This window comes from Onychomys torridus, chromosome 4, assembly GCF_903995425.1.
Source record: "Onychomys torridus chromosome 4, mOncTor1.1, whole genome shotgun sequence".
Lineage (NCBI taxonomy): Eukaryota > Metazoa > Chordata > Mammalia > Rodentia > Cricetidae > Onychomys > Onychomys torridus.
In genome coordinates, this window is record NC_050446.1 from 142,592,101 (window position 1) to 142,615,285 (window position 23,185).

Below are 23,185 nucleotides of genomic sequence, written 5' to 3' on the forward strand. Positions count from 1 at the left end.
AACACATGATGGCTCACAGCCATCTGTAATGAGATCTGGTGCCCTCTTCTGGCCTGCAGGCATACATGTAGACCAAGTAGCTGTGGGACTGGGTAGGACACAGGAAAACTTCTGACTACATTTGGTGCCCAATAAGAAAAGAAATATAGACAGTTATAAAGAAATAGTTTTTAAAAAATAAAATATTTAAAGAGAGTAAAGGTAATATAAAAAATGCAATAATCCATGTAAAGATGGAAATTACACAGAGTCTAGATACTGTATTTTTGTGTTGTCTTTAGAATTTTTCAAATTATTTATTTATTTATGTATGTGCATAATGTCTGTATGTATGTATTTATTTATTTTGGTTTTTTGAGACAGGGTTTCTCTGTATAGTTTTGGTGCCTGTCCTGGATCTCATTCTGTAGAACATGCTGACCTCAAACTCACAGAGATCTGCCTGGCTCTGCCTCCCACATGCTGGGATTAAAGGTGTGTGCCACCACCGCCTGGCTGTCTTTAGATTTTTAACTGCAGAAAGACATTTGATTGTAGGAGCTACTAAATTAAACCAACATATATGTTTTATTTTAAAGCTATCTTGACTTCAAAATTTGAGTCTAAGGAAATGTTGCTTTGGAAAAGAGGTTCTGCTTTTGTTTCCACAGAAGATGAGAAGCTGTGGATTCCTTCCAGGTTAATATGGTGTGATCAAGGAAGACCCCCTGAGAGGTCTTCAGATGATCCAACATCCAGAACAGCTTCAAGGCAACTGACTGAGATGATTCAGCCTCAAGGACTACTCCAGTCAGGACTTGACCATAATCCTAAATTTTCAGAGGGTCCCCATAAGATTAACAGTGCTCCCAATCTGCAAGAAGTAGCCTGGAACACTACACCCACATTCCCCCAAAATGGATTATGGATGCTTGTCTTTGTTTAGGGGGTTGGTTACAAATTGTTATTGGTCACAGTCAAGCTCTTTCTAAAAGAAAAAAGGGGTATATGATATAGAAATGATAGGATAAAAGGGTAGATTATTGAATCTACTTTAATCCAAAAATCAACTACTAATCTTACATATTTTACATTAATATGTATTTTGTTTTATTGATATAAATTTAAAGTTAATTTTGTTATATTGTATATATATTTCTACTCTTGTTTAAGGTATTATGTTTATTCAACTCATTTAAAATTGTAATATATAATTAAAATACAGAATAATTAGTCATCTATGATAATAAAATTTAAAGTCATGTTAGTTGTCTAGGTATACATAGATATATTTCAATTAGGTAGGTAATCTTCAAATACTTCAAAGACCTACAGAATATGGCATTTAACATGTTTTAAAAACATATTTTTCTGGGGCTGGAGAGATGGCTCAACATTTAAGAGCACTGGCTATTCTTCCAGAGGTCCTGAGTTCAATTCCCAGCAACCACATAGTAGCTCACAACAACCTGTAATGAGATCTGGAGCCCTCTTCTGGTCTGCAGGCATACATGCAGGCAGAAACACTATGTGTAATAAATAAATAAATTTTGGGAAAAAAACCCATATTTTTCTGGACAGTAAGACACTTCTGCTCCTGGCAACACCAATTACTTCAAAGAGGATGATGAGCATTGAAGAAACTCATTATGGAGTTTGCTTTCTTTGTGGCAAAAGTTAGCCACTGGGCAAAAAAGTGCCCTTGCCTCGACTGTTTGACAGGATGCTATATAAACTGGACATGCAGGACCCATAGGAAGGTGATGACTGAAATTTGCAAGATGAGATGGTCCTTCAGGTTCCTGCTTCACAGAGGAGACAGCCAGACATTCTGCAGGACACAGGGAGAAGCAATTGATGGACTTTGCCAATAGGCGAGACAATCCTTCAAATTTCTTGCTTCACAAAAAAGTCTGCCAGAGACTTTAGGCCTGTAGGCTGAAGATGGATGCACAAATGTTGCAGAGGAACTTTGGGTGACTGTCCGGGCAGCCAGATGTCTCTGTCATTTCTAGAATTCTGGTAGTGGCTTACAATGCACTTCCTGTTTACTTAGGTAATATTATATCCTTCTATACTCTTTGATAGAGTTGAAGACTAGATAGTTATAATTATAGTTTTCCTTGGTTACGATAAAAGGTAAATTAGATATGAAACTTTAGACTCACAAAAATAGAACAGATAGAATATTTTCTTTAATTTTGCCAAATACAAATAGACTATATATTACAACTGTAATTTTTGCTTGATAACTATTGTTATATATAATTTCACTATGTTAAAGTTAAAAACATGGAGGGAGGGGAGCCATCAACCCACTGTCCAACATGTAATGGGACACAGCTAAAGCCACAGAACACATGGCAATACATAGATTAATAGAAATGGTTAAGTTACAAGAGCTAGCTAGCGGCTGGGCAGTGGTGGCACATGCCTGTAATCCCAGCACTTGGGAGGCAGAGGCAGGTGGATCTCTGTGAGTTCGAGGCCAGCCTGGTCTACAGAGCTAGTCCAGGACAGGCTCCAAAGCTACAGAGAAACCCTGTCTCAAAAAACAAAACAAAACAAAACAAACAAAGAGCTATGGGGCTGGTGAGACAGCTAAACAGTTAAGAGCTTCTACTGCTCTTGCAGAGAACCCACATTTGGTTCTCAGCACCCACAAGGAGTGACTCCCAACCCAACCCTCCTATGTGTAACTGCCCTGGCTGTCCTGGAACTCTATAGGCCAGGTTGGCCTCAAATTTATGGAGCTCCACCTGCCTCTTGATTCCCACATGCTGCGATTAAAGCCATGCACCACCACCACCAGACTACACAATTTAAAAGTAAATATTGAAAAAAAAATACACACAAGAAATGTTTCTTTTGGAGCCAAGACACCATATACTTCTATGCAGTTACAAGAACATTTTTAGTGTCTAGAGGCCTTTTATTTTTCTACACTTATTAAAGCCCTGAATTAATTCTCAGGGGTTGTGTTCCAGCAGCTCAGGTTCCTTGTGTTTCCACAAAATGGGCTTCTTGGGTGGATCAGGTTGGTGATGCAGCTGAACAGGTTCCTTTCTCTCTGGTGTCTTTTGTCTAATAATTTCCTTTGCTCACTTTAGAGCCCTAGAATGCTTAATGCATTCAATAGACACACATTCTCTGAGCAAATTGTTGTTGTTGTTGTTTGCAACAATGCCAACAGGTAACATTGCAGACACCCAGTTTTCCCACAGTGACATTTTAGGGCCATTTTTTTTTTAACAGGACCCATTCCGATGTTTCCTAGAGACCATGTGTCAGGTGTCCTTTTGTTTGTTAATTTGTTGAATTGCTAGAGATAGGTTCTGGCCAAAAGGTAATGAGGTTGGTTGGTTATTTATTTACTTCTTTCGTGTGTAGAGGAAGAATTCAGGGCCTTGCCCAAGCTAGGCAAGTGTTCTACCACTGAGCTCTGCTCAGTGCCCTCATGAAGTCTTTAAAAATGTGTTAATATAAGTTTAAGGTTACAACTTAAAAACCACAAGTCCAAATTATTTAAATTCACATTTGTCACTGAAACGTAAGTATAATCTGTTAATGGCCAGGCATGGTGGCACAAGCCTTTAACCCCAACACTCTCGAAGTAGAAGCAATCTACACATGGCTCATAACTGTCTAACTCCAGTTCCAGAGTATCTGATGCTCTCCTTTGGATTCCAGGTATGCATGTGGTACACATACATAATGCAAACAAAATATTCACACTCAAAATACTTCTATTACATATATTTACTTAGTGTGTACAAGTGTGCATGGGAAGGCCACAGTGTGTAGAGGCCGGAGGACAACTTTTGGGTTGGTTCTCTCCTATTATCACGTGTCCTGGGAATCAAATCCAACTCAGGCTATTGACTTGCTAGTAAGCACCTTTACCCACTGAGTCACTCCTCCACCTGTTTTCCTTCATTTGGAGACATCCTGGCCTTGAACTAGCTGCTAACTGGAGTTAACTTTAAACTTCTGATCGTCCTCAGTGCTGGAATTACAAGCATTGCTACCATGTCCAGTTTAAGGGGTGCTAGGACTTAAAACTCAGGACTTCATGCATGCTAGACAAGCACTATACAAACTGAACTACATCTCTAGCCCTAAAATTATATAAAACTTCCTAAGAATCTAAAGTATTACACTTACGTAGGTCCATAATGCAAGAATATTAACACCCATGGGCTGAAGATGTAGCTCAGTGCTACATACCAAGGCCCTAGATTGGATTATCTCTATTGAAAATAAATAAATACTAACACTGGAAGTTCAGTCTGACTCATCTAATCTAAATCATCACCGAGGATAATAGATGCTTTGTACTCACAGAGAATTAAGTCATCCCAGTGGGAAATTCGGAGAATGAGGTCGTCCCACTTGGGACTAACCTGCTTAAGCAATTTGGGTCATAGCATTTATGACTGTGCTGGTCAGTGAGCCAGCCAATTCTGGATTCCTGCCGTCAGTGGCAATCTGTTAGTGACTCCTCTCTCCCCTAGCACCATAGCAGGAGGGCCAAACTTGGTGGTCATTCTGAGTTAAAGCCAACTCTCTACCACTGTAAAACAAGGCAATGTCTGGCTCTCAGGACAAAGGGGAAGATGGTAAAGTGCAAGAAAAGGAGTAGCTGCTTGGTGACTGACTGCTAGGCCATTTCCTCCAAAGTGGAGCGTTCCCTCCTGCAGAGAGGGTTCTTAAAATTCAGGGAAGGCTGAGGACGGTTCGGTGGGGAAAAGCACTTGCCATCATTTACTAAACTAGGAAAGAAATGTACCTCAGCAATTTAAATGTGACCTGTCTAGCAGTATCTATGCATAAACTTACTCTCTAATGCTGTCTGAATCTTTTAGTATTTCTATGTTTATTCCTTTATGTGTATTTGCCTGCATGTTTATGTGTACCACATGTGTACAGGAGTCCTCATAAGCCAGAAGAGGGTTCTGAAGCCATGGAACTGGAGGTTGTGAACTGTCACGTGGGTGCTGGGAACGAACCTGCTCCTCTGCAGGAGCAGTGAGTGCTCTTAACCACTGAGCCATCTTTTCAACTCCCAGTATGTATTTATTGAGAGAAGGTCTCGGGTTGGGGATTCAGCTTGCATAGCAAGCGCAAGGCCCTGGGTTCAATCTTCAGCTCTGGGGAAAAAAAAAAAAAAAAAAAAACCAACCCCAAAACAATTAAAAAAAAAAAAAAAAAAAGGGCTGGAGAGATGGCTCAGAGGTTAAGAGCACTGACTGCACTTCCAGAGGCCCTGAGTTCAATTCCCAGCAACCACATGGTGGCTTACAACCATCTGTAATGAGATCTGGTGCCCTCTTCTGGCCTGCAGTCATACATGCAATTATACATAATAAATAAGTTTTTTAAAAAAAGTCAAGGCTTCATTCTGTAGCCGTTTTGCCTGCCTCTGCCTCCCAAGTTCTGGAATTAAAGGGGTTTGCCACTAAATCTGGCTTGTTACTATGTGTGGGGTGTGTGGGCACATGCATAGAGATCAGATGATAATATGTAAAGGTGGTTCCCTCCCTGTAGTTGGAGAGCTTCTCTCCAGGTTCCACCAAGCCCCCGAGGTCCCACAACCCACGTATAAAATAATCATACAGACACTTATATTAAATTGCTTGGCCATTAGCTCAGGTCTACCATTGTCTAGCTCTTACTCTTATATTTAGCCCATTTCTGTTAGTCTATACTTTGCCACTTGGCTTGTGGCTTACCGGTGTCTTTACATGATGCTTCTCATGGCAGCGGCTGGAAGTGTCTCCTCCCAGCCTTCTCCTCTTCCTTGTCCCGCCTACCCCATCCTTCCTGCCTGGCTACTAGCCAATCAGCACTTTATTTATACAGAGTGATATCCACAGCACCTCCCTTTATGTGGATCCAGGGGATCAAACTCTGGCTGTTAGCCTTGCACAAAGTGCACTTAACAGGTGGACCATCTCAGTGCCCTTATTCTTTTCTTTTTTAAACTCAAAATCTGATAATTCTACTTCTTTGTGGGTATGTATGTATGTCAGTCAGTGGGTGGAGCTATTTCTTTCCACCTTGAGTCCTGGGGATAGGACTCAATTTTGTCAATAGGTGTACCTTTTTACCTGCTGTCTACAGGAAAACCTCAAGTGTCCTGGTAGGTATAAACTGGGTGGGTGGGGGAGTGGGTAGGGGAGTTTACAACCATTGAGTTACACTCCCAATCTGTCTCTAGACCTTTGCATGTTGATTTTTCAATTGCTCTATCATATCACCCTTTACTTCATTATTTATTAGCTCCAGCATGTGACATCAGTCTAATTGTGCAAGATTGCTTCTTGGAAGTGCACCACATACATATTTATTGTCTAAAGTGTTAGTAGAAGTTGGATATTTCACACAGGACAGCAGAAATTCAAAGACAAGGGTTTTCAGGCATGGAATTAGGCATGCTTTTCCATCTGCTAGGCCTTTACTGCAGCAGCTGAGTTGGGCCAGGTCAGTTTATTGTTGCTAAGGTCAAACTACACACACAAGCTTCAAATTCTTCTGCCATTGCTGACTTGGCGTGCAGAGTGATTATTCTCTTCTTGTGCTTTTGTCTTCTGTTGGCATCTTCCTCGGAGGCTTTCTATGCCCTTGTCCTTCTCAGTACTGCTATTAGTACATATCATTCAATGCTCATTTGCTTAGCACCGATAGGTCTAGAGCACTAAGGCCACCTGTCTTCTTCAGGCACTGTGTCCCTGGGACTTGAGGTGTGGCTTCCTTAGTGCTCCTGCTCCACTGAAGCTGGAGGAGTTCTAGACCCAGTATGCATTTGTCTCTACTGAGGGGTGGTTTTTGTTTTCTTCCAGTTGAGTCAGTACTTGGTACCCTACCTTCCAATTTGGGGCTTTTGTGTGGTAGGAGACAAAAGGAGAGTTCTCTCTCATAGTAGTTGCTGCTCCCTTCTAACAGACTTTTAAAGAGACATTCTGGTTTTGGTTGATGAAAACAAAGTCTGTGTAAGCCTTGCAGTGCCAGGGCCCATCTTTCCCCTGTATTCACTTTAGCTGTCAATCACTGGCTATCTCTGCTTCTACATCATGCTTGTCTCTCAGACATATTACCCAAGTTCCAGAAGAGAAAGCTGGTCATCTCTCCCACCCTTCAAGTAGGGCACTGTCTACAAGAAGGGGGAATATATTGGGAGACAACAGAAACTGTGTGCAATTGGGGAACTTTGATAAGCTTTGAAGCAAAAATAAAGACTTGTTTCTCAATGAGTTCTCTGACTATAAAGTTTAGGACCAATCTGGAATCAAGAGAAATAGGATGGCATAAGAGTGTTAGTTGTGATAACTGAGGCACTAAGATGGTGGCCTGCACAAGGAATTTGGCAGTTGGAAAGGTGGAAAAGAATGTATTCAAAATAAATATCCATTTATTAAAATTTAGTTTATGTTTTAACCAGAGCAATACAGTGTAACAAGTACATAGTTCTATTATGTTAACAATAAAAAATATCAAAACATGCATAAAGGACTGTTGTTCAATTTTAGCTATTGTTTACTTCTCATCAGAAACGCTGAGTGCTTCTAAACTGCTTACCTTGTTGCAGACGCTACTACACCCACTCTTCCCATCACGGATTCTTCCTCCTGACATTCCCACTTTGGTCAGACCAGTCTTCATTACCTCCATGACGTTGCAAATTTTCCCCACAGCTGACCAGGTGATGGATTTATGTTAACTTCCCCCCATTCTCCTAGAGTTGATTCATTTTTGGACTTCTTTTAGGTTTTCCATTTTACTTTTAAAATCTTTAAACATTTGAACCCCTTACAATTTTGCCAATCATAATGTGCTGTTTAACTAAAATTACAAAGTGAAAACACTTGTAACCACTTCCCCCAAAACACAACACTCCTAGACTGCAGAAGCTCTCTGTGCAGCAGGACTTCATGTTGTTCTGGACAGGAAGCCTCAAACTTGGAACTGATTTCAATTGTTGGAAAACAAGAATTATGTCAGGTGTGGAGGCTCACACTTGTAATCCTTGCACTCAGGAGGCTGATGCAGGATTGCTGCAAGGGCTAAAACCCTGTCAAAAAACAAACACACAAAAGGCTAGAGATGGTTCAATAGTCAGAGCTCTCATGCTGCTCTTCTAGAGGACCTGAGTTCAATTTCTAGTAACTACGTTAGGTGGCTCACAACCCCCTGCAGCACCAGCTCAAGAGGACCCAATGGCTCTGTAGGCACCCACATTCATGTGCACATACCCATACATGTAGTTAAAAACAAACCTTTTTTTAAACAAACTAAAAGCACAAGGATTTCTCTGATAAAGACATATATAATGGTCTTCTATAATTGTGAGTTCTATACCCACTCATTGGAGAATTAAAAATCTCCTAAAATAAAAATGTAAGTTCTGGATTGAACAAGGACTTCTGTCATTTTCCCCTAAATAGGAGTACAATAACTATCCACATAACATTTACATTGTATTTAGACATTATACAGATGTGACATACAAGTATGTGGGAAATGTATGAGATTAACTGCAAGGCCATTCTACAGAAGGAACTCAAGGCTAGGTAGGTAGATTCTGGTGGTGGTGGTGGGTGCATTCTAGAATCAATCCTTCATGGATACAAAGGGATGACTATAGATGGAACTTATGTATGATTTAGGATACGTCAATGAGTAAAACTGCTCACTCCTCAGTGAGTGATCAGCGGTTAGACAGCCTTCAGTTTCTGCTGATAGCATGATTGATTGTGTTACTGGTCTCAATTCTTCACTGTCTTATAAGACTATATATTGTATCCTTTGTCATATTACTTCCAACAGTTCTCTCAACATGAGGTGTATACGTCCTTGTCTCACCAATGATGGGCTTGACGACTTGTGGCCAACAGGATGGCACATACCTGTGTGACTCCATCTGGCCTTTGTGCTTCAGCAGTCCACCATGGATAACATGTCCCGGGCAGCTAGTTTCAGCATGTGACTCAGAAGGAACCACCTGGAACAAACGTGAATCTGATCCAAATGGAGATGCCCAATCCAGCAGAGGCTGACGCTGCTTGGCTGAACCTAGTCTAGACCAACTGCTCTACAAGTCTATGTGAATGCGAGACTATAAAGTGGGAGCAAAACCAAAATAGAGTTCCATGACAAAGCACGGGCTCAGGGACTTCTTAAAAGCACAGCTGTGCACATCACTCAGGAAACAGAAGCCATGAATAGTTCTGATCTTTATAGTTCAGGGCTTTTTCCTGGTAGGGTTTCCTGTGCTATTGTAAACACATTTTCCAGAGGCAATTATAGTTAATAGTTTGTTTTCTTCCAGATGTTTCCACAGAGGCAGCCTCTACAAGCATCAGGGGACATTCAGTTTCTACCTGGAAAGGCACTCTGAGGCTCATTTCTATCTAGTTTTCAGTATGTACTTGTTCTTCAGTATAGATTCTAACTTCCCTTGAAAAGTGGGAATGTCCCTTTCTTTAATCTGGACTTCCATTTTAAAGTAAATTGTGTTGTCTGTATGCATTTGTAATAAAAGTGAGTACCTATACAAATTAGTTCCTTCTATGATATTGGCTGGAAATCTTTAACTTTCATACATAATTAATCAACTGATTATTTTATTGCAGTGCAAGACAGAGAATCCAGAGCCTTATGCATGCCTGGCTTCAATACTGAGCTACAATCCCCAATTTTTTCTAAGAAATTAGAAAACAGACGGATTGGAATTATCCCACATATATGACCTTGATTCTCACTTTCCTATTTGATATTTCTACACAGCTTGTATCTAAGTTCTTGCTCTAAACTGTTTAGCATAGGCCCTCGCTCATGAACACCAACATATTTGCCGAATGATATCTTATATAGAAATAAAGTCAAGCCAGATATACACCTGTAAACTCAGCACTGGAAAGTTGAGAAATGATTTAGGCAAGCTCAAGGTCTGTCTGAGCTACATATTAAGTTCCAGGCCAACCTGAGCTATAGTGAGAGGCCTTATCTCAAAAACTAAAGCAAAAATAAATGTTTAAAAATATATAAACTTTGGGAAGACAGTCAAAGCAGGAGAGAAAGATGAACCCCTGCTGGGGAGCAGGGAAAGGAATGAGTATGAATATACAGAATGGGATGTGAAGAGGAAGGGGAGGGGATTAACACCAGCACTGTGTGAATATATGTCACTGTGATTGGTTTAATAAAGAAACTGACTGGCCAATAGCTGGATAGGATAAGGTTAGGAGGGAGAACCAGACTAAGGACACTGGGAAGAGGGGCGGAGTCATGAATCACCAGCCAGACATGCAGAGGAAACAGGAGGTTCAAGATGAAAGAGAGGTAACGACATGTGGCAGAGTATAGATTAATATAAATGAGTTAATTTAAAATGTTAAGAATTAGCTAGTAATAAGCCCGAGCTATTGTCTGAGCATTTATAATTAATATTAAGTCCCTGTGTCTGTTATTTGGGAACTGGTGTGCAGGAAAGAAAAGTCCACCTACAAGCACCTGGGAGGTAGAAACAGGAAGATTATGAGTTCAAGGTCACCTCAGCTACATAATGAGTTCCAGGGCAGGGCTAACTCATGGTGGTCAAGAACTGACCATGGCCAGAGTGACAGAAGATCAAAGAGAGGAGTGGAATAGCAAAGGGTTGTGCTAGGTTTTGGGGAAAATCAGAAAGCTGGCTGATTTGGTGGAAGCCTGCCTCGCTTCAATGATACTTTTTCTTTTCTAGCAAAGATGATGTTTCCACCTTCTGAAAACTAGGTTTTTCATATGCACAGACCTACAGCCTTCCAAGAGATGCCTTATTATACATAACTGTACAGCAACATAGTAAAGTAAGAAGCCATCATCTGCTCCAAGTCTACTACAGCCTAAAACTTCAGTGAGCACTTACACTTAGCATCTAATCTGAACATATGCATCTGAGTTATGCAGCAGGCATTTTTCCTTCTGTCTTAATAGGTGAAGAAAGTATTGGGAATTCTGGGACAGAAAGTGGTTATGACCAGGGAGGGTAAACAAGGGCCCCATCCCCATATAATGAAGACTCAATTTGGGAGGCTGCCCTTCCCTGGATCTTTACAGTTTTCTTACATCTTGGTACATATTGGTAATGTTTTACAATAATAATTTAAATTACTTATGAAGATTCAGAGAGGTTAAATAACTCATTACCAACTCAAAGAGCCAGACAGAACTTGGTTTAAAAGCAGATCATCTGAAGTTCTTCTAGGTTGCTTCTTGGAAGTGGTTAACTTTCTCACAGTGTCCAAGAAAGATACAAATTCTATCATTTATTTGCCTAAGATGGGCCTCCAGAACCAGAATACCTTGTGATACTCTCTATGTATGTATGGAGAACAGTTTGCATTTTATATTATTATATACAGGAATTAAAAAATGATTTCTGAGCTGGTCGGTGGTGGCACACACCTTTAATCCCAGGATTCGGGAGGCAAACAAAGGGTTTCTGAGCCAGGTGTGGCAGTGCACAACTTTAATCCTAGCATACAGGTAGAAGGTACATCTATTAGTTCAAGGCCAGCCTGGTCAGTTCCAGACAACCAGAACTAGAGACCCTGCCTCAAAAAACAAAACAAAATCAAAACCAAATTTCTGTATTTAAATCTTCTAAATTGGTCAGGATTATTGCTTAGTCTCATCCATTTATTTACTAGGGCTCATTAAATAAACATTTTCTTGTTCTACTGATCCAGTCTGGTCTATGGCTTATAATTACAGCTACAAAGCAAGGACAAGGTTCTAAGATGCATCTTGTCATGATACTTCCATTTCTTGCATGTGTGGAGGGGAGAGAAGGATGGTAGGGGGAACAAGGAACCAGTCATTTAGTAAACACCATGTTATTCTATTCAGCCCTCTTCAATCCTACATTTTAGTAAGACAAACAAGGTCACCAGGGAGCTGACTTGCACAATTAAATCAATAAAATAATACAAGGAACGTTCATGTGGCAAGAGAAAGAAAGGAAACAGTAGAAACAAGGAAAGGAAATGCCACATGGGTGAGACATGAGGATCCAAGTTTTCAGACCCGATTTCTGAGGAAGGAAGTGAGTGTCACCCCAAAGACTTCTGGTTAATTTAACTTCTTCCTCAACCAAGAGATGGATCTAGGCTGGGTACTGTAGCGCACGCCTTTAATCCCAGCACTAAGAAGGCAGAGGTAGGCAGATCTCTGAGGTCAAGGCCAGCCTGGTCTATAAAGTAGTTCCAAGACAACCAGGGCTGTTACACAGAGAAACCATCTTGAAAAAAACAAAAAAAAAAGGAGAGAAATGGTCCTAGAAGTCAGCCAGCCTCTTTAGCACACATCACCCACCCCAGGGACCAAAACTACAACACAAAGGGGAAAAACAGCAGCATGAAGGCAGGCGAGGACCAGTGACTATGAAGAACCACTCAAACCTGCTGGGGGAAACGTGTAGTGACAACAAAACCACATTTTCCAGGCTCGGCTCAAATGACTGATTTAAATATTACATGACAGTTTCTTGTATCTAGACCTAGCTTCTCAATCCCCAATAATCTCAACTCCAACAAGTTGGAGCTGGAAGATCCTATGCAGTGAACATTTAAGGCACAGGAGAAATTCAGGATACCAGCACTCTCCAGATCTTACACCTATGATTAAGTGAGAAGCATACAGGTTCTGCTGTCTGTGAGGACTTTACTGGTACTGAGAAGTCAGTTACCTGTCCCCACTTTGCCAGCCCTCTATGGCAGCTTGTTTTTAAGGTGCCTAGTATGTTCCCACAAGTTCACCGGCACATCCACACACAGCCCAGGTCTCTAAGACTGCAAAACATCCTCTATAGCTGGACTATCTTCAAGGTTGACTGTCCACAGGGGTTATACACAGATCATCATCATTTACCCCCTTGAAACAAACTGTTTCCACAGGCCTTTTTAAATCAAGTACCACTCAGAAGTTCTAAAAAAAAAAAAAAAATCAGGGTTAGAAGTGAGCAAGACCTTATTAGACAATTCATTTAATTTCTCCCTTCTTAAAACACACAGAGGGCCCGAAGAAAGAAGGGCCTCTTCTAAACTGTACGTGAACTGCTGACAGAGTAAACAGCGAGCACTAAGCAGAGGGATTGGGTAAGTGCCAGACCCCTGACACAAATACATTCTCACTGCATCCCCGAGGACAGCAGCCCCATCTAACAGATGAGACTAACTCACAAGTTATGTGAATGTGCCTAGTAACTACGTGTGTGACAGGGGCATAAATGAAATAGAACCGTCATGCTCTCTTCCACTGTACTTCAATGCCAAAATCTCAGACTTCAGAGTTCTCACCAACATCAATTTCTCCCACCTAATTTCTCCACCAACCCAGTATCAAGTTCAAATCACAGAAAAACTAAGCCATCCCTTATCACATACGGTGTCGGTTGGAGAAGCATTTTGCTCAGGCTGCAGGGACATTTCATTTATTTAAATGTTTTTTATTTAAAAAAAAAATTAAAGACCTTCATGGCACAACTTCTTCCCAGCACAGTTATGTCTTAGTCATACCAATTACAATACAATTACAACCAATAAATCAAAGAGAGGAATTTTGACTTTAAACTTAAAGGGGGAAGGGCACACTTCAAAGTCAAAAAAATACTTTCAGAATAACTGCCAACACAGCTGTTTTATATTGGCATCTATTTCCTGCCATCTAAGCAATGCAGACACAGGAAGTGCTGAGAAATAGTGTCCCAATACAAGGTGTACAGATGAGGTAATTTACAACACAAAAGTTGTTACTCTGTAAACCCTGATCCCCCCCACCCCATCCAGGTCTTTTAAAACTCTGCACATTTCTGCAGTGACTCCCTGTCTCTTTTACATTTCTATTTATTTTAAAAGGCTCTCAGGTGCACTTCAAAGTCCTCTGCATTCACCAACAGCTCTTGTACTAGGTGTGATGCGTGTGAGGAGGCCTAGGCATCTGCAGTTAACCACACCAGCCTCAAACACACCTAGATTTCTGAGCTGTGAGTAGAGTGTGGAGTCCTGATCTACAACCTTCTTCTCCACCTCACAAGAAAGAATTCAGTCTAAGTGTCTTGTTCAAATCACGATCCAGTGCAAACATAATCACAAACCGCATCTCTAGCACATCTGGTGCTTTCGGCTCTGCACAAACCCAACATGGTAACCCTCACAGCACGCTAGGGCAAACAAGAATCAAGTACAATAAATAGTCACTGCAAGTGGCCAAAAAGAAGAAAAATCACTCTGCAGTCAGAACGTTTTCTTTTAGCTCTTCCTAAGATTGAGAAAAGTTAAGAAAGGCATTAGCGTCTTCTACTTTATCATTACATTGGCTAAAGCCACCACCTTGATACAGTCACTAAAGCCAAGATGGGTTACAAGTTAGGTAAGTTAATTAAATTCAACTCCCCAAACAATTATGTTTTATCTATGATGCCAGGTGAGAAAGGCTTATGAGTCTATAAAGGTAGGAGAATGGGGAACTAAGATTTTAGGCCTTAAAATATGTTGGAAGATTTTTTTCCTAGTTCCCATAGGCAGCTACTGTAAAGAAACAGGAGAAAATACAGAGCTGATGTTTTGCTTTTGTGCTTAAAAAACTAGGCTTCCTCAGTGAAGCACCTGATAAAACTTAGGTGGCTGGATTACAGTGGAAAGTCCACTTTACACACACTCTCACACACACTCACACACACACACACACACACACACACAAAACTGGCGACTTGTCCTATCCCCAATCCCTGCAATGCTGAGACACAGAATGAGTTTTATGGCAAAGGATCCTTAATCCCCAGAGACGCTTTGGCTTGTGGTGCTTTTTTTTAAGGCCTCTCTGCCCTGCCCAGTACCATGGGTCGAATGAGGGGTGTACAAAAATGAGGGCCTTGGGAAGCCTCCATGGTATGGGCTGTATGTAGTCCCTTCAGGTTTGAATGTGAGACACCCACCCAGCGAGACCTTTACACAGGGAACTTAAATCTAACCTTGATAAATAAAACCAAACGTTTATTTACACCAAAGAATTCCAACACTGGATCTTTCACATATGAAGGACAAAGTATTATATATATACACACAGCGAGGGATGGCAGGGCCATAACAAGAGAACTGATAGTTTCCCACAATTACAGGTCTACCATTTCTGGCTCACTGAAGATAGTGGCTCTGCTCCTGCCTCAGATACAATTAGAACTCTGAGAGCAGTCTCCTCACTAGATGGCATGTGAAGAAAGGGGAGGGTGGGGACAAAAAGTACAACGCTTAAAATGAACCCAGTGTGGCCACATCACCCGTTAGCTCTTAAGAGTACTAGCATGAAATTTATATGGACAGTATTTCTTTTTAAAAAAGCAATAAATTACGCCCAGTAACTAACTGACTTCAAAATGGCCAAGTCAAAGAAAACTGAAAAAGATTCTGCCTTCCCTCTCCTACCAGCTATGAAGCACAGTATGTCAGGAGATGAAAAGGGAAAGACCAAAACAGGAGCCCGGGAGGGAAAGTATGACAGATTCAAACTAAACTAAATTAAAATGATTTAGGGTTAGGTCAGTAAGACATGATTCATTCAGAAAAGAAGCTTCAGGATCTGTCTATAAGTCAGGTGACTTAACATCTTGATGTAACTAAGACAGATCCACCTCCACCAGTGCTGGAGTAACCCATGGACGAGTCCTGGAGAAAGGTGATGGAGTGACCAGCAGAGCAATGTTCAGGATGAACTGGGTCCTCCCTGACTTTTTCCTTCTCACCTCCCTTGATAAGCTACATTTTATAATCTCTGGGGAAGAGCATGAGATCCAGTCCCCAAGAGTGTAGTAATGTGGGGAGAGCAATGTGGGAAGGGGAAGAAATCTCCACCCAAACGCAGCAGCTGGGACTGAGGCCAGTTTATCTTTGTTCTTTAGTGGTAATGAACTGAATTTGGAAGGGGAGAAAAAATTTTGTCCATGAAATATTCCACCTGCAGGTAATTTTTCAGGGAATCCCCTGAGTTATGAAAAGTCCAAGTTTAAAAAAAAAAAAAAAAATGAAAAAAAAAAAAAAAAAGAAAAAGAAAATCAGCCTATTATAATTTTTTTTATGACTCAACTACTAAATCCACAAGCAACGGTTCAGAGACGGTGCTTCTGAAGAGTCCTCACCCCTCCCAACCAGGCGCAAGCTGCATCAAGGAGAGGGTGGACTTCCCCACCTCTGCTTAGGCATCAGGAGATAGATGGGGGTCATTACTGCTGAGCGCCAGCGGCAGCTGGAACAGGCATCCCAAGGGAGTTGGCAGCAGCAATCACTGGTGAGCCTGCCAGAGGTCCAAGGGGTGAAGGGGTTGGCACTGAAGAGATCCCTGAAAGAACAGCCAACAGTAAGCCAGAGACACCAAGTGCCACCAATCGTAGCCAACAAATGTTCCATGAAACTTCCCCAAAAGTTAACACAAAATTCTTTCTTCATGACTTCTCTTGGCCACATTTTTTTTTTTGCATACTTCAAAGTTTAATCTGTACAAATCCAAGTTAAAACGACATGTCCTAATCAATGAATTTAGCAGGCAGATAACTGACAATTACACACAGATACCATCGGCAGCCTGTCTAGAAGCTCTCTGCTCTGCATCCCACCTTCTCACAGGATGACCTCTCCCTAGACGTGTGGTGAGCATGCACTTGAAATGTGGCTACAAGGACTGGGGACTCAATACTACTTTTACTCAATTTTCCTTAAATAGCTGTGTGGGCAGTTTCTACCATTCTGAACAGGACAGGACTTCAGCCAACTGTCAATCTACAATGGTCACTTAGTGGAGAAAGGCGAATTCTTGACTCTAAACTATGACTGTGATTTGGAATCTATTTCCAATTGGTTTCTTCTCCATTTCTATCACAATTACATGTCAGCTTGCCCTCAATTAGCCAGTTCTATCTTTCCCCTCCAAATACAAGACTGCCCCTATCTGTGGAGATTGTGTTCCAAGGCCCCAGGATGTCTGAAACCATGGATAGAAAGTACCTAAAATTATATATGTGTGTGTGTGTGTGTGTGTGTGTGTGTATACATACAGATATATACTGTTTTTTCTATATACATATATATATAATAAAGATTGCACAGTAATAAAATAATTTAACAAAAACTCTAAAAAAGTTATATGAGTATGTTTTCTCCCAATAGATTCCAGACAAATTGTATTTTTAAATCATGAGTAAATAAAACTATGAATATGGGAGATTTTTGTACATGGTTCAAAATATGAAAGGCTTAAAGGAATATATAGTAAAAAATATCTTCGAGCTATACAAGACCCTGTTTCAAAAAAGCAATTATAACAAACAAACATATACATTTCTTTGTTCTTCATGGTTTGTTGGGAATTCAAGTCTCTGTAGAAATTTTCTGTAGGATACTGGAGTTTTGAAGGGAGACAGTATATCCAGAGTATCTAGCAGCACAGATTATATATACCCAGTGACCAACTTTTGATCCCCAGCACCCATGTAAAAAGCTGCATGTAGGGGTGGATCATTGCAAATCTAGGGTTGGGGAGGTGGGGAAGATAGATCCTTGGGGCTGTCTGGCCAGTTATTTGGAGGGTCCCAGAGAGAAAGCCTATGTTGTGGTGCACATGCATACACCCAGGTAAACACACTCTTAACAACAAACAAAGTGGATTGCTCCCTAACAACCATTGCTGAGTCTGACTTCTGGCTTCCACACAATGCATGTCAATGTTCTTAGACCTACCCATGTCGATCGACCATTTTATAGAGAAGAAAAGGTATACAAGAAAAGCACAAAGAAGGAACTGAAACTAAGAACAGTAACTCTCTTCTAAATTTTCTAAAAAGAGAATTTACCAATCAACCAACCTGACATCATATTGGCGCTGCTGACAGGTGTACTGCCCCCTGGCATGCTAGATGAACTCATTCGAGCCTGGTCCTTCACAACAGTGTCTAGAAAACAGGCAATATGGTTATCTTCTATTCTGCTTGAGGTACTGAACTAGTTGGGGAGAAGTAAGAGTGGCTACCTTCAATCTTTACCTTTAATTTATACTCTTTATCACTCCTAGAACATAAAGTGACAACTCCCTTCACCATGAATCCAATGAATAGTGCATAAGAAACAACTGGCCTGCAGACCCGTGGTTAAAAACCAAGTCTGAATACAATGGTAGGATGATAAGTAATTATCCATTATAGAGCTAAATTCAAAATGAAGGTAGTTAAATGAATGTTTAGTGGAGATAATACACCTAACCTGGCCAAGATAGCAATTCATAATCAGTCAATTGGTCCACCAGAGGAGGAGACTGAGTGGGCCAAAGCTATTTGCTGTGTAGTTTAGTGTTATAAGAACAGACTTTACTCTTCATACCAATAAGCGTACGGGTACCAGACTAATTGGAAAACCATTGCACTATTTTTTAGGGAACAATCCAATGTTGACACAAATACCACGGTGAGTCTAGGATGTTAGTATCATTTCACTCACAAAAGCATATTTGGCGGGGCTGGAGAGATGGCTCAGAGGTTAAGAGCACTGCTTGCTCTTCCAAAGGTCCTGAGTTCAATTCCCAGCACCCACATGGTGGCTCACAACCATCTGTAATGAAATCTGGTGCCCTCTTCTAGTCTGCAGGGGTATGTGCAGACAGAACACTGTATACATAATAAATAAATCTCTTCCTTTTAACCCGGCCTGGATTGGCATTCACCATGTAGTCCAATCTGACTTGGAACTTGTGGTGAACCTCCTACATAAATTCCCCTCTGCCTCATCCAGTCTGCTGGGCAGTGAAAGGCTATGCAGGTGGACTCACAGAAATAAGGGTGCTCCATGGCCTCTCTTGCAGTGAGCCGTGACTGGTGGTCATATCGTAGGAGCTTGTCCAGAAAATCCAAGGCCTCAGGGCTAACAAGGTGCTGGTTTTCACTGTGGACAAAGCGTTCCCATCGCTTACGAGAGTGTCTGTAAGGCAAAATTAGAAATGAGAAATGGGACATGGGGTACAGAACCTAACAAAAGCAAAGAGGGATAAAATCCAAAGAACAGTCTTGCATCACTACTGTACCACAGGCACAACTGTGGGGATAACACCCACAGACAGACAGAAGGTAACTGGTAACTGGAAATGAATGTTACACCAATGAGAAACCTGGGGCTTCCCCCTTTGAAGAACCACACTTCAGGTGACTTTTAGGTTGTTAATGTGCTTATGCAACAGTCAGGTGGCTGAGCTAACCAGTACTCCTCCCCTATCTTTCTTCTTGACAAATTCTGCCACTTAGCAGATAATCAATGCCTTTGCTTCAGGAAGTCTGTCTTGTACGAAGTGGCCAGTGTATTCCTGTTCTGTCTCATCAGCACTGCCAGGGAACTGTCAGCAAATCAGTCTATGTGTCTGTTTAGAAAGTGCTGCCATTTAAGATGCAAATGCCATCAGGAGAGACTCTGATGTTTGATTCGACTTGTTCTTCTACTTAGACCCCACATTTACTGAAACTCCCTTCACAGGAACCTCCAACTATAATCTTCACACTCAAGACTTTTCTATGTGAATTTGGACAGATGGCCACTCAATCTGATGTTATCAAGTGTGCTCAAACAGCATCCTCAGCACCAGATCAGACACCTTACACTTCTGGTAAAGAGAACAAGGCAATTCCAGGATCCAAAATGCCAAACCACAGACAGAGTTTGTGTGTGTGTGTGTGTGTGTGTGTGTGTGTGTGTGTGTGTGTGTGTGTGTGTGAAAGAGAGAGAGAGAGAGAGAGAGAGAGACACTTACCTGCCCAAGATATCGTTGAAACGTGGATCTAATTCAATGTTGTACTTGTCGATGTAGTCATATAAATCTTCTGTTCCCAGAACCTTGGCTATCCTCACCAACTAATATTAAAGAAAAACAAAACCCACACCACAAGCATACTGTATCATCAAATAAGAACTAATAATAAATGAATTAAGTAAAAGGCATTAATATGCCCTATAAATAAATGTTATCCCTAAACAATTAATTCAAATTTTGGTATGTAGCAGTTATTTCCTATAAAATCCCTAAGTCCACCCAATGTGAAAATGTTAGAAAAAGCCAACTTCTTTGCCTGTTTTTTTTTTCTTCCCTTGAAAGCCCCCCTGATAGTCTTCATGCCTCATTACAACCAAAATGATGATGTTTCTTCTTTTGGAACTTGTCACACTTTTGTATTTACATTATTATAGTTGATTGCTTTTACTGCGGGATTTGCCTATAGACAGTCAATGAGCTATTTGAAGGTAATCCTCTTCACCTCTCTATCCCTTCAGTCCTTTATGGCACTTGAACACAAAGCTGCAACTTTCCAGGGGTTGTCTTTAATTAAAGGTATCTTACAAACAAAAAACTGCCCATTATGCTGAATGGCATAAGGTCGTGAGACACACCTTTAATCCCAGCACTTGGGAGGGGGGGGGGGGCGGGCGCGCAGAGGCAGGCATATTTGAGTTACAAGCCAGCCAGGCTAACATAGAGATACCCTGTCTCAAAAAACAACAACAAAAAAAATGTTTATTGTGCACAAAGGGAACAAGGCATTGATACCTTCCTATTATCATTAGCTCTCTTGGTTCCTTGAATTTTAAGGGGCAAGTATAATTAGTTCAAAGTACCATCTACATTTCTATTGATATACAAATATATACATCTAAACTCAATTTATATGGAGAAAATGACCACAGCACTATTAAATATAAGCCAATACATGGAAGAAAATATTTCTAAAAGAGATCTATTTCTATTTTATGTGTATGAGTGTTTTCTCTACATGTATGTCTATGTACCACATGCATGTCTGGAGCCCACAGAGGCCAAGAAGGAGTTAGATCATCTGGAACTGGAGTTATAACTGGTTGTGAGCAATCATTTGGGTGTTGGAAGCTGAACCCAGGTCCTATGCAAGCTCAACAAGTGGTCTTAACCACTGACCATCTCTCCCGCCTCATCTTTTTTTTCTTTTTCTTTTTTCTTTTTTGTCTTTCAAGAAAAGGTTTCTCTGTATAACAGCCCTGGCTGTCTTGGAACTCTCTTTGTAGACTAGGCTGTCCTCCAACTCAGAATGCCTCCTGAGTGCTGGGATTAAAGGCGTGCACCATGCCTGGCTCCAGCCTCATTTTCTGAAAACTATTTAATGCCCCCTACACATACACCAAAAAATAAACAAACAAACAAACAAAAACAAACAAAAAAAAAAAACAAGTAGCAAAAAAATAAAAGCAACCTTTTTTATGTATGTATGTATGTGTACCACACATGTGCTATACTCATGAAGTTCAGAAGAGGACATCACATCACCAGAACTGGAATTACAGGTGGTTGTGAGCTAACTGATGTGAGTGCTAAAAGCTGTACAAAGCTGTACCCAGGTCATGTGCAAGAGCAGTAAACCCCTCTAAGCCACTAAGTGGTCTCTCCAGCCCCTGTACATGTTTTATAGAGCACTTTTACATGCACACTAAAAAAGAAGCAACAGAAAAACACTAAAAAAGACAGGGTAGGAGTGACATTCTGATGTCTAAAGGTTAAACTGGGCTGTTCTATGGACCAGTGAACAAGTAGAGAATCCTCAGATACTGAGCATGATGAATTGGATTTGGAGGAGAGATTGGGGGTGAGGCAACTGTACTTTACACTAAAAAATTTAAGTTTTTAAGACACGTTTACTCTATGTAGCTCCGACTGTCCTAGAACTTGCTGTGTAGACCAAACTGGCCTTTAATTCACAAGATTTGCTGCCTCTTCCTCCTGAGTGCTAGGATTAAAGGTATGAGCTACCGTGTGTGTGTGTGTGTGTGTGTGTGTGTGTGTGTGTGTGTGTGTGTGTGTGCGCGCGCGGGGGGGGGGGGGGGGGGGGAATGACAGGATTCGGACTCAGAGACCCACATGCCCACATACCCTTTGCAAGGAATGCAAAACCCAGGTGGGTTTTTAATTTTTAAACACTGTAACCCAGACTGGTTTAAAGTTCACCTTGTAACCCAGATCCACTGAAGTTCCTTATGAGTTTGTACATCTGGCCATCTTTATACTAGGTCAATAAATTTCTTAGTGGGAATAACAAGTTATTACCTGATCATAATTGTCATGTCCATGGAAAAATGGCTCCTTCCGGAAGATCATACTTGCCAGCATACAACCCAAGCTCCACATATCCAAACTATAATCATACATCTGCATTAAAGGAAACATTGTTATCATATGAATTCCCAGGCTTGTCATTTTCAGATACAAAACAGACATTTTAAAAAGTATTTTAGGTTGAGGATTTAGCTCAGTGGTAGAGCGCTTGCCTAGCAAGCACGAGGCTCTGGGTTCGGTCCTCTGGCCCAAAAAAAAAAAAAGGGTATTTTAAAAATCATTTCACTCATAGTGAAACACCAATAACACATTCATGTACCCCTTTTCAGTCTTTTTACAGTTTCTTTCACCCAGTTATTGGCTTGTATTTTTTTTAAGTACTGGGGATCAAACCTTGAGCTGTGGGCATGCTAGGCAATTGGTTTACCATTAAGCTACATTGTCAACCCTTCTTTCAATCCAGTTTTATTTCTCCCCGAAGACTTCTTTTTAATTATGCATATTTGTGTACGGGGTACAGGGTGAGAGGAATATGCACACATGAGTGAAATTACCCAGCCCTCAGTCAAGGACACTGGATTTCCTAGGGCTGGAGTTTTAGGTGACTATGAGGACCCAACTTGGGTCTAATAGAAGAACAACATGGACTCTTGACTTTTGAGTCATCTCAGCTCCGCAACTTAGTTTTAAAACAAACTGTAATACTACTCTGAACTGCTTTCTTCACTTGCATAAGAAAACCTGCAATTTTTACTATGTGAAGAAATCAAGGATCCTCTTGTGAGAAAAGGCCTACCCAACCTAGTTACCTCTTTGAAACAGGGCACCACTGCATAGCCCTGGCTGTCCAGGAAATCACTATGCCTTCCTTACTGCACTTGAATTCAAAGGGAGCTGCCCGCTTCTGCCTCTTGAGCTCTGGGATTCAAAAGCGTATACTATTACATGCCACCATGACTGGCAAGGTTCCATTCTTTAGAATTCTAGAGATGGAACTTTTAGGGTAGAGCCTAAAACTTTAAAGATAACAGCTCAGAAACTCAGAAAGAATAGGTATGGAAAGTAT

The 23,185-nt window shown here is 41.0% G+C and overlaps 1 protein-coding gene across 1 annotated transcript in view; it reads right to left on the reverse strand.

Annotated features, from left to right (window-relative positions):
* Window positions 1-16,070: 16,070 nt before the first annotated feature.
* The window catches only part of Csnk2a1 (casein kinase 2 alpha 1), a 42,612-nt gene continuing 35,497 nt past the window's right edge, over window positions 16,071-23,185 (reverse strand). The window contains 6 exon segments of the mRNA XM_036183706.1: window positions 16,071-16,278; window positions 16,280-16,350; window positions 17,870-17,956; window positions 18,826-18,974; window positions 19,795-19,895; window positions 22,111-22,212. Coding sequence (XP_036039599.1) covers window positions 16,207-16,278; window positions 16,280-16,350; window positions 17,870-17,956; window positions 18,826-18,974; window positions 19,795-19,895; window positions 22,111-22,212 — 582 coding nt within the window. The 3' untranslated portion in view covers window positions 16,071-16,206.